This window comes from Bombus impatiens, unplaced genomic scaffold (genome assembly GCF_000188095.3).
Source record: "Bombus impatiens unplaced genomic scaffold, BIMP_2.2 scf_0814, whole genome shotgun sequence".
Taxonomy (NCBI): domain Eukaryota; kingdom Metazoa; phylum Arthropoda; class Insecta; order Hymenoptera; family Apidae; genus Bombus; species Bombus impatiens.
Window position 1 is genome coordinate 536,400 of NT_177233.1, and position 12,750 is coordinate 549,149.

Consider the following 12,750-nt stretch of genomic DNA (forward strand, 5'->3'; position numbering starts at 1 on the left):
GTCTACGGTGGCGCATCTGCACCATCATCCGCAGCACTACTATCATCATCAGCGCGGACCTAGCAGCCCGGTCGGTAACAACGGTTACAGTCAACTGTCGAGGCCTCAGCCGCAGTGGGGCGCACCTCATCATTACGAGCCGCCAACGATACGGCGAGAAGAAAATGGAAAGAGTTATTTGGAGCTTGGTTCTAGTTATCGAGCGAACGAGAGGTGCTGCGAAGGTTCGAGGTCAAGCTGGTGTCGACGTGGTAGAGCGTGTTACAGACAAAGGCGACTAGCCGTTTTAAATATTTCGATGTGCAAGCTGGCGAGGTATCGCCAATTTCCGGATCCGAGCCTTCATCGATCGGTTCTCATCTGCAATACACTGAGGCATCTAGAACGCGAGATGGAGAGGGACAGAAGTCCGCCGCCCATGGAGCCGGTTATACCGGCACCGATTGCTCAACTTCAACCTCCTGAGCAGGGCAGGTTAACACCGTTCCCGATGCCACCAACGTCTTCGAACGAGACAGACGTCGATTCCGGCATCGGTGATAGCGACGACAGCCGTTCCATCAATTGGGGCAGCGTGCTGTCTCTCTCGAGTCAGTCGCCGCTGGATCCATTGAACAACAACGAGTTACTGGATGTCGATATCGGCCCAGACCTAGATTTAGACTTTATGCCTGGATGGAAGCTGACGCCCCTGTCCGCGGACGATATCCTTAGAAGTACGACGGCACAGGAACAGCAGCATCATCAGCATCAACAGCATCATCATCATCAACAGCAGCAGCAGCAGCAGCAGCAGCAACATCTGGCTCCAACTAGCGGCAGCTGCGCTAGTAGCAACGTCGGAAACGCCTGCGTCAGCACCGGCAGTAGCAGTAGTACGCACGAATCGTTAATGTGCGTTGGATCATAGCCCCCGATTTTGACATCGATGAGTCATCTCATCGATTTTTACCCGCTGATGCCGCAGAGTAAATAAAAACAAAAAGAGAAAAAAAAAACAAGCGCGGCAACAAACTCGCAATGAACCACAAATCGCAGAAACGAGGTACTCGCCCGCCTCTCCGATATGTGCGACGCCTGGTCGGCGATTCTCCAGGAGGTCTTCTTTTTCTTATTTATTACCGTTCGTGTCAATTACGCACCGATCGATTATCTCGGTTACATTCTACTTGTAGCATACCGATAACCAGCATGGGTGGTCTACTGATTGTAGGGAAGAGAGAAAGAGAGAGAGATAGAGATAAATAAAGAGAGAAAGGGTACGCGTCGCGTTACCCTGTGTTCGCAGGTGCAGCCGCCACGGAATTCATGGCCCATCGGGAGTGCTTCAAATGCGAAGCAACCAGAGGTGATTACAATTTATAAGCCGACGAGTAAACTTGATCTCGCGTTGTTCCAATTATCCACTACGATTCGACGTTTTATACCTTATCACTTTGCTCGGGATGATTTTCATTCGAGATCGTTCGAATTAATCGAGACTGTTTTATGAAACTGTTTCCTTCAAAAGTTTTACACTTTATATATATATATATATATATATATTCGCGCGTTTGAACGTACGAATTATATTAGAAAAATTCGAGTTTTCATACGATGGAACAACGCGAGGTCGGGTGCTCTCCTTCGGTCATCAACAACCACCTCGAAAACGAGCATTGCTATACTATATCGAAACGATGTGTTTTTGCAGCTGCACCTGCGAATTCAGCGGCGCATATCAGTTCCCGAGTCGCTCGAAATGTCGTCACCGGCGGCACGTCAGACACGAAAGAGCGAGAATAGCGTGAGAGAGTAAAACAGAAAAAAAAAAGAAAGAAAGAAAGAGAATAGTGAGAGAGCGAGAGAAAGCGAGTGAGAGAGCGACAGGGAAAAAGAGAGGTAGAGAGAAAGGGTTGGAAAAGTCTCAGAGCTTTCAATGTTCACGCCACCGGGCCGGGCGATAGGACAAGTACAGAGGATCGGTGGTAACCTTCTCTTCGGCTCCTTAAAACAACGACGATAAAGCGGCACGAAACCCCGACAGAGACCTACGTATGCACACAGAATATAATCTAATTGTTACATTCGATAGAAAAGTGTCCTTCTCTTCTTTCTACCGTATTAACTCTCGCTATTTTTGTTTCTCTTGTTTTTGGTAACATCGGCACAGCGTGATATGCGTATATCGCTCGCCTAGCCGGCTGACGTTGAGAACTCTTCGGCGACGTCCGGCGTCGTTCGCGACAGCCGATCGAAACGGGGAGTGTCCATCATCATCGATCGATGTTTTCTCTTTGGATTAGAAAGACTATCCAGCCGACGATTAAATTAATGTCATACACTCTGACACACTAACGATACACTTACACGCGTAAGACATAACCGCCGTGGCCTATATCGTACACTAATACACGTACACGCACCACATGTACACGCCGTATACGCTCTTATACACGTACATAGATACTATATGTGTACATCAGGAGAGAGAGAGAGAGAGAGAGCGAGCGAGCGAACGAGCGAGAGAGAGAGAGAGAGAGAGAGATACAGGTTCGTACACGGAAAAGTCGATATGGTGCTAGGACGATCACACCCTGGTGCTTAATTCTGTACACACAGAGACACATGTGCGTAAGTTCGCACGGATCGCCTGCAGTCTTCGTTAAGAAGTCTAGATACGTCCTGACGTCGTGAACAGGACACACCGTGATCCAACGTATTTCCATCAGGATTCTTCGTACGAGCTATATGGCTTGTCGGTTCTGGTACCTTGCAGAGGACGTGCGAGCATTGGATGAAAATACGTTGGATGGAGACGCGTAACTGTGTTCTGGCGCACGATGCTAACAAATGTACCTGCATTTTAGAAATCGGGATAAATGTTCGGTCCCTTCGTGTCGTCGCGCGGAGGCCACTGCGCGCCACTGATCTCTCGTTAATAATTATGTACTATAATACTATTGTAAAATAGAGTGTGGCCGACGAGCAGTGAACGAAGGCGACCATTGATTCATTTGGAACGATGTGGAACGGTGGGATTATTAAGCGAGGAGAAGAAAAAAGATAGAAAGAAAACGAAAGAAAAGAGTAAAATAAAGTAAAGTAAAACTCGACGATACGCACTTCGCGAAGAGGAACGGCGATCCGCGCGCGATCTCGTCCTCAACGTCCACTAACTGAAATCCAACGGAGCAGCTATACTTAAATCGAAGATAAGCGTCGTGTAAAGCAAATCTATGAACAAGCGACAAAGCGAATATAAGAAAAAGTAATTTATAAATCGACTGATTTACCTTGCGAGATAGCGGACAAAGAAAGGAAGAAGACGGAAGACGATTCAAGTAACGAAGAAAGGGAAGCTCTAGCCGGCAACGTTTCGCCACACGAATTCATTTATACCGTAATTAATCGAGTGTTAAGCCGACGATGATGTATGACACTTACACATACCGTTACAGCAAACTCGTACGTACACGCGCGACACCTTCACCACACAAATTGACACGTTTATACACGAGATACGCTACGTACTTGAATGTATATAGAGATACAACACTACGTGCTAAGTGTAATAATGATTAGCACGAACCGTCAACCCTCGGCAGTTTTCAGTTTTTCGTTCCTGTTCCGACGATCGTTTCTTTCTTTCGTTTTCCATCATTCTCCATCGTCGTATTACCAATTTCGAATGTTTTTCTGGCTCCCGCGCGTTTCATCGACGCCTTTTTGTACTCGATTCGACGCCGTTATCCCGCGTTGCTTTCCGCTACGCCAATCGCCTCGCCTCTATCCGATTCGTTCATTCGTTCCTCGCTTATTTCCTACGAAGAAAACAACGAGCAATATTACTTGAACGGCGCGAAGGATCTAGGAGAAGAACGTGTACGCGTGCATCGATCTCGAGCTGTTCGCAAGCTTCCTTCAAAACGGCCAATGAGAACATCGTTCTTCCCGATCGTCATACACGCCGGTGTTTGATCAAACGTTTTGTACATTCACAACTGTTTATACTGTGATCGCGTTGTAAATATTATCGGAAAACGAATATCGTACGTAATAGAAGAAAAAAAAAAAAGAAAAATTGTACACGAATGAAAGGAAAGTCGTTGGAACCAAAAAGTTGAATAAAGACTGCGACGTTTAATTTACTACGAAGGGCGATAGTAGAAAGTAACATTTCGCGATCAAACGTCGTCGGTCAGTAGATGTAAAGAAGGAAGAAGAGGAGATGTGTTCTCATTAGCTCGTTGCGTCTCTTAGGATTACGAATCGCTCGAGTTCTACCATCCTATCTACGACCGCGCGTAAGATGTTAAAACGCGAGAAACACATATGTACATGATACGTGGACACACAGGCATACACAACACAGATGCACACACAGATAAAGCGCACGTTGCGCGAGATTGCGCTCGATGCGTATGTGCGGCGGAGCGTTTTCAGGGAGATGGTCGGTGTTGTTTTCTTGCATGATGTACCAATGGGAACTGGCGTGAACGTACACGCGACGTACGTACACGAGATACATCAACGTATGCTACATCGTTGAAAAATTCGTCCATCGCGTTGATGCATCTTTCCAAATACAAATGCGCCTTTCCGTGTTTTGCGATCGCAAGCGCTACCTCATCGGCTTGGTGTTCCGTGACGAGGAGGACGCCTTACAATTTCACTTTCGATACACGCTGTACTCGCCGATAAAACAAAATTCCAGCCAATCTACCGGATAGATGTGAGAAACGGGCGTTGACTGACGTATCGAATTTCGTTAATACGAAGAAGAAAACCGCGCACTGGTTACGCGTACGCGAACAAAATACTCATGCCTCTCGATCGTAACATTTTGTATCCCGTTCGGTCGAGTTGATCGTTTAACGGAATGCCAAGCACCGCGTTACGCGACACTAGACTCGCTTCTCGAGAGTTAAAGAAGTAAAAAAGAAAAAAAAAAAAAGAAAAAGAAAAAAGGAACTCGGGAGGCGACAAAATAATTTCGTATTTTTTACACGGAGACGCAGCATCGCTGCGTTCGAACGCGACATTAAGTTACACGCGATTACACACACAGTACATGTACACGTAACGAAGACTCGGTACCGAAGGAGTGACTGTGAGTTCGGCGTTCGAGAATGGCGAGCGTGTTGAAGAGCGAAAGAGGACGTGAGTTTTTCTTTTCCTTTCCGTTTCTCTTCTCTCTCTTTTCTTTTTCTTTTTTTTTTCGTTTTTTTTTCTCGTTTCAATTCGTGGATCACGTGACGCAGCTTAGGGAAAAAAGAAAAAGCGTGACCGTGCGAGAGAACGACGATACGAGTTCTAAATACACGTACGTTTCGACGAGTGCGCCGGTGTGCGTGTTAATGTTAAAACGTTTTAAGAAAAAAAAGCGATAAAAAAAGATGGATGACGTAAAATGGGTGTGCGACGAACACCTTCTTCCGATGGGAGGTGCAAGTGAAAAGAAACGAGCGACCGAGAAGGAGAAGACGTGGAAGAAAAGGAGCATGAAAGATGAAAAGTTGTAAATAGTATAAATAGTACACGCGCAGAAGTACGTTTAAGCGGAAATAAAAGATGATATAATAGGTATAATGTGAAGAAAAATATACGCATATAAGATATTATTATATATTATATATAAATAAGAAGTATATATATAAGATTATTATGTATATTTACCGTGGTAAGTGATATACAAAAGCGGTGACGGGGACTCGCGCAATCTCGTTGTCGTGTTCGGATGATGTTGCTGTGATTCGCGGCTGGCCCACGCAACGATTTCCTGTTCAAATTCATTTCTGCTCGTAAGACGCATATCCCGCCAGACATCTCGTTCTCTTTTTCTAACCACACACGCACACACAAACACACACACACACACACGCACACGAAAAAACACACCACCACTCCGTTCTTGTCATCCGTATTTTCCCATACGATACATGCTCTTCCAGATTGTTTTCACGTGTGTATGCATCCAATGTAGATAATCGCGTCCGATCGTCGTACGCATATCGCCGCGAATTCTTTCTTCTCTAATTGTCCGTCGATCTTTCCCTTTCCATTTGTCGTCACTCGTCGCGTTTAAGAGCGATGAGCCGCGCGTAACGTATATAACGACAGCTAGATACGGACAAGAATTGCAGAGCCGATAGTGCCGGCAATGTTGCGTTTCTTCGCTCCTTACGAGACAGACAAGTTGCATCGTTCTCTGCGTCGAATTTATTTATGTATACACGGTGGGTTGGTTGTAGAGCGTTTAGTATCCGGCTTTCTTCTGTGCGTCTGTTCGTTGTTAACATGAAAGGGAAAAGAAAAAAAAAAAAGAGAAATACATACGTTTTTGTTATATCGTCATCATTATTATTATTATTATTATTATTATTATTACTATTATTATTATTATTATTATTATTATTATTATTATTTTAAATATTAATAAATGTAAATTTTATATTGTCCTACGAAGAGTTAATGGAATTGGGCTGTCGCGAAGATGTACGATTTAAGTTCCTATTACCACGATATCTAACGAAGAATCGATTAAAAGAGCAATCTACACGATCAGAGCGAACGAGTAAAATATGAAGTGCAGCGACAGCAGCGTTCTCGTGTGGGCCGCCTTGCGAACGCAACGTCCTCGAATCCTCCTATTTCTTTTCTTGTTTTTCTTTTTGTGCGATTACTATTATTATTATTATTCTTATTCTTATTCTTATTCTTCTTCTTATTATTATTATTACTACTACTACTACTATTATTATTATTATTATCATTAGCGTTAATACTATTAATATTATTGATACTATTAATGATCGATCGTTTTTACCGAACGCCTTAACCGAACGCGAAAAGAGAACGGTCTCTTCCTTTCTTTCGGACGAAACGCGAACGAACGAGGCTGTACGACGCCGCGGTCAGCGTGTGAAAAGCAAAAAGATAGCCGACGAAAAAATGAAAAAAAAAAAGGGAAAAAGAGGGCGACAGAGGGAAAAGAAGCAGAAACGAGGACGGGTGACGGCAAGCCAGAGCTAGATCGTAACGGATCTCCGAGACTTTACGAGAGTCCCGCCGTGACCGCAAACCTAGGACACGAGGAAAGAACACACAACATTGTACATTGTAAATAGTAGCGCGGAGAAGACGGTTACAGAGAAAGACAGAGTTAATTAATTAAAAGATAAAAGAAGGATAAGATGAGATGAGAGAACGAGCGAGCGAACGAGAGAGAGAGAGAGAGAGAGCGAGAGCAAGAGCGCGAGCGAGGGAGAGAGAGAGAGAGAAAAAATGAAGAAAAAGATGAATTGGCGCCGGGCGCGTGAAGCGAATGCACGTTCCCGAGGGATGTTCGATTCTAAGGCGAGTACAGAATGTAGGAAATTTTAAAAAGCGAGGAATCGATGGAAATGCGATAAAGCCGTTTTCCGGTATCAGACGCGATTTTCCATGGCGAAAATGCTCCTTCGTCGTCGTATCGATGATAGGATTGCTCGAAATTAACTAGCGCCGTTGATCGCCTGAAATCGACGTATCCCGATGGGTGTACGTTCGCCATACGAGCCGCGTGTGCGGCCACTTTAATAGAGCTAGGACAAATTTTAAGATGCACGATCGTGTATCTGCGAGACGTGCGCCGATCACTCGAACCGTCTTTCGTATCGTGTCGCAAGACTGCGTTAGACGTTTTAATTTTAGATTAAAAAAGGAAAACACACGTGGGGAAAAAGAGGGGGAGGAAAAAAAAAGGGAAAGTTGAGCTAACGTCGAACAAACGGAAACGCGAGAAGAAAACATACACGCTTTAGGGAAAATAAAAGCAAAGTAGAAAACAGAGAAAGCGAGGCAATAGTTGCGCGTTTCACGCGGTTAGTGGTAAACGGAGCGCAAGGACGAAGGACAACAGGATTCTTGATACAAACCGCGTGCGCGATTCGTTACTTTACACGCGTGCTTGCCAATTACCATGAGAACGAAGGGAAAAAAGGAACGGAAAAATGTGATGGAAAGAGAAAAGAAGCATGAATCGCAATTACTCTAGTCCTAAGTGGTCGGCGCGTGCACGATGCGAAGAATTGCACGGTTCTCGAGTGGTTGGACACGTTGTGTATCTTTTCTTTTTTCTTCGTTCGTTTCTCGTATTTTGTTTTAAAAAGTTGTGTCGTTGTATCGCGTACCGTTTTACCAAAATATCGAGCAGCAATGAATCAGCAGCAACAGAAAAAGAATGCAAACAACAAATTGCGGCGCAAAAAAACGATTAACCTGAAGAGAAGTAAGAGGATAACGCACGATATGGACAACAACAACAAAAACTATCAAAAACAATAAAGAGTATTATTCTATATATAATTATGCGTTATATTTTACAATCCTTAAAGTCCTCTACAGTCCTCTAAAGTATCCAGCAGTTTTCAAAGATTACCATTTCTGCCCATTTTAAAGACGAGTAATTTAACCCATATTTAACGTCAACATGCATTTTATAACTTTATGAGATATCTAACATTATTGTTATTTATAACCGTATCGACTGTGCAAGGTCATTAGCCAGTTTAACATTATTATTTCACGATAATACAGTGAAAAAGTGTGCGATACTTTAGCACGTGCGAAAGTAAAAAAATAAGAAGACATGTTTAACAAAAGTCTCGTGTTGTGTTTATTAGCCTATGAATGAGAAGATGTTACATGTTATCGAGTAGAGAAAGTAGAAGAAAACAAGTACAGCTAAACTAACAACGACGTAATGTAATGTCATCAAATATCGATATTTCTTCATTGTCGCCGGTGTCGGCTGTGGTGGTTCGTTCAGTAGTTTTCGTAACATGATGTAATTCTTATTTATATAACTATACCAGTTTATTGTTGATAAATCAAAACGAAATTCTTTTAAATCGGTCTCATCCATACGTGCTAAAATCTTCTTCGTATTATCTGTTTTTATATGTCGATCAGGTATTAGAAATTTTTTCCCGTCTATGTAATTTAAAAGTACCTTTTTCATCAGCTTTGTAAACCTACGTGCAAACAAATACCATTTATTATTAGTAGTAGTAGTAGTAGTATCATTTTAGGATGATATTAGGTTGTCCGAAATATGTCTTTCTTTTACAGACACGTCTTTTACAACGATACATCTTTATACAGACATGAAATCTAATCGGTCGAACGTTGTGATCCTTATTTTGATAGAACAAAATGGATTATACGTAATTCGATAAAATAATATAAAACGGAAAATGTTGTGCATCCATTATTTCCTTATAAAACGGAAGAATCTTTTCGGACGATCTAATAGTATTGCCTTAAAAGGACGAGTGTACAAATAATCTAATTAAGTATACCATGATCGAACATGGAAGATGTCCTTATCTAAAACTAGAAACTGGAATTTGAAGTTAGGACTTACATTGGCTTCCTCCATCGAAATACGTAATACGCGTCAAGAAGTAAACCAGGAATAACATTCAATAATGTAAGGAGAAAAGCGAAAGTATAGACATTTTTAACAAATATCAGGAACGGATAGCGGATCATTTCGGACGATGGATATTTGCGTGCATCTGCCAGTAAAGTATCTGTCAGCAGACTGTTCTTAACAGGATTCCAATCGCTACTTGCAAAATTATACACTCGTGGTTCGGACGATTCCCTTTAGAAGAAGGAAAGGTTAATAGAAATATTCATTTTCATCTTAAATGTTTCATTATGTAGAAATGAAAAATACTGTTTACTTATCGATCTTTTGGGTCATTTTAATAGTATAAAATACCTATTTAAGACGTAGTCCCATATCGCTGCTAAAAGGCCATTAGCCGTCATATCAACCGGAATTAGATCCAGACTAGAACCATTGACATCAACCTCAAGCACATTAATGAAACCCGCTCGTACTGCCCTTGCCGCAAGTATTGGACCATTCCTGTTTCCGATCCACCCTACGATTGGTTCATTGTGCGCACCTATGACTATTGAAGATATAAATAATACTAGTAAGTAATCTAAATATTCTCAATCTCTGGGATACTTTTAAGCAGGAGTGTAAATACTATAAAGCGATTGACATACTGATGCTAGGTCTGTACACTATACAAGGAAGCGACTTTCTTATGCCAAAAGTCCTGACCAGATCTTCGGCGGTGGCTTTGCTAAAGGGATATAAATTTATCCAGCTTCCTGCGATATCGCGTATTGATGCCTCTGAAAGTCCAGTCTTGGTTTCTTCGTCGACTTTTATCACGTCTTTGATCAGCTTCATATCAGCCGGAGGAGGGTAAAATTTTTCTTCCATTGTTGTATTATAAGGACTAGAATATGCGGTCGAAACGTAAGCGAATACCTCCAAGCGAGAGCACTCCGTCGCTAGTTCCAATAGCTTTTGCGTGCCAATTACGTTTGTTCGGAAAATATAGGACGGTTTTGCGTCAAAACGCACGTTCGATGCGTTGTGAATTATTATATTCACGTTCTCCAGCAAACGCCGACGATCTTCTGGCGATAAACCCAAGTCGCTTTCCTGTAGATCACCGTAGATCAGCTCGACCTTTTCCATAAAATTCGCATTTGATTCACGTAATGTATCAAATATCTGTAAATAGTACGAGAATATATGAATTATTTTGTAATTGCAATTATATACCTGATTTATTTATAATTGTTTTTAATAATGTCATGCGCGTAGAAGTTATACCACAGACTAGATCCTGTGTTTCGTCTATTTTATTAATTTCAATCAGTACACCTACTAGCACTAAATAATGCTTGAAAAGCAGGTAGTTTTAATGAATGCTAATTTTTTTTTACAAATGTTAAATGATTTTCTTCGATATTATTATCACCCTCTGGTGTCATGTAGTTCTTTGTAGTTCTTTGATATTGTATCTCAGTTACTCTACTTACATTATTTGCAAAGCATTTTTCCAATCGCTCTTTAACTTCCATGTTCTTCTTCTCTCGAATCATAACGTAAATCTTATTGATTTCAGTACATGTGCGCAGGATTTTTTCCAAAATGATGGTGCCAAGGTAACCAGTGCATCCGGTAAGCAGTATCTGTTTGCCAGCATAAAATCTCTGTATCTGACTTCCGCAATTTTTCTTTTCTTCGCTTAGTTGTCGATTTCCTTCTCGTTTAATCATTTTTTCCCCTTTTCTTACCAAATTTTATCACTTCGGCTTCTTTAAAGATGATATAGTCACACTGACTGAATGATGCTAAATTTACTTATTCAGCTTCTAATACAGTTGAATTGTATAACAGCAATTACTAATAAATAGATGTAATAATTGAGCTACGTTCGGTCACGATATACGAGGATCCGACGTGTGGAAAGATTATGCAGTGATAAAGCAATTTCGCAAATCTTTTATAGACTGTGATTTACAATTCTAATATGATAAAATGATAATAAATCATATATTTCCAGAAACCGAACAATTACAGCTATGTATAGTGTTGCGATGTGCATATCATAAATTAAGTATCTCGATTACGTGCGTACATTATACCGACATTTCAAATGAAGGATTTGAAAGAAACATTTCCAAAAAACTTGCAGTAGCGTGATTATGTGATCTGATCTACTGTTATATATAACCATATATATATATATATATGTATATATATATGTATATATATATATATATACATATATATATATAGTATATATAAGTTAAAATATCATAGTTAACATATCTCGTGATTATATTTAGAATGAGAACATTTCCTATTTGTAGTAATTGTGATTCCTACTGTAGTAGCTAAAATTTATACTATATTAATATATAGTACGATATCATACAGAATATTTAAGTTGTTTAAAAGTTATTTCAGATGATTATACTTATCGTTATATTAACACATTACGGACGGTACGCCGTGAAATATATTTCACCATAATTGCCGATTAGTTTTTTCAAATATAATGTTTATAAAATAAAAAACGTCGATTCATGTTTCCCGTCCTTAATATTTATGAAATGAATGTTAATTTTCATATCTGGCTTGGTGCTCTGTTTATTTCTCGTTGTTCTTCCGTTATTTCTTCTCTTCCACAATTTTTCTGATGGCATTATGTTTCTGCAACCATGAACTATTGAACTATAACAACTGAATAATAAGTGTTAGCTGTACATAGTCATCAAACTGATTTAATCTGATTTTAATCAACTTTGCAGAAACCAAAGTTCGCATTGACTTACAATAAAGCGATTAAATATATATTTTAGTTGCAAAAAATATTGGCTCGCACACATTTTTCTTATTTTTCTTCATAGCTTAAATTACTACTTGAAATGTTTAGAAATAAAGATCGATCATAATTAAAGCGAGAATACCAAGATAATTTTATGAACGATGTACTTCCTCTAAAAACGTATATAAAAGACATATAACACGATAGATGCTAATAATTTGTTAAAAAATACATTTCTTGTTGAATGTCCTGCAATCTTTCACGAAATCTGATCTGTTACACATTATACAAAATATTAAACTTGTTCTTACCTTCACGTTATTTTTCTCTCCTCTTAAATCGACCTAATTGCATAAATGTTTGCAAAATTTGCAAACAGTTTCGTTATTACACGAAAGTAGATACGAGTAGGCAATTATCTCGTATCAAAAATTGTATGACTTGTTTTCTAAAAAAAAAGGTTTTATCACATTAGTTATTAGAATAAAGAAATAAAAATAAATTCATCCTAATGAACTTTATACGTATTGCAACATTTTAGTTCCGTATTTATTTTTTTCTATTTTGTTATAATAGT

At 40.2% G+C, this 12,750-nt stretch overlaps 2 protein-coding genes across 5 annotated transcripts in view; one reads left to right on the forward strand and one right to left on the reverse strand.

Annotated features, from left to right (window-relative positions):
- LOC100748263 overlaps positions 1–5,356 on the forward strand; it is a 67,019-nt gene extending 61,663 nt beyond the window's left edge. For 3 of the 4 annotated variants that reach the window (XM_033323123.1, XM_003492648.4, XM_012390510.2), the window contains exon 3: positions 1–5,356. In XM_033323123.1, the coding sequence (XP_033179014.1) occupies positions 1–910 (910 nt within the window). In that variant the 3' untranslated portion in view covers positions 911–5,356. The other variant, XR_001102590.3, reaches the window with a different exon arrangement.
- Positions 5,357–8,611: 3,255 nt separating this feature from the next.
- Positions 8,612–11,337, reverse strand: LOC100749608 (fatty acyl-CoA reductase 1). The gene is made up of 5 exons (XM_003492660.4): positions 10,879–11,337; positions 10,048–10,567; positions 9,752–9,947; positions 9,389–9,631; positions 8,612–8,996 (listed from the first exon to the last, which is right to left on the reverse strand). Exons 1-5 carry the CDS (start codon positions 11,116–11,118, stop codon positions 8,642–8,644), a joined length of 1,554 nt encoding a protein of 517 aa, XP_003492708.1. The 5' UTR covers positions 11,119–11,337; the 3' UTR covers positions 8,612–8,641.
- Positions 11,338–12,750: the final 1,413 nt, after the last annotated feature.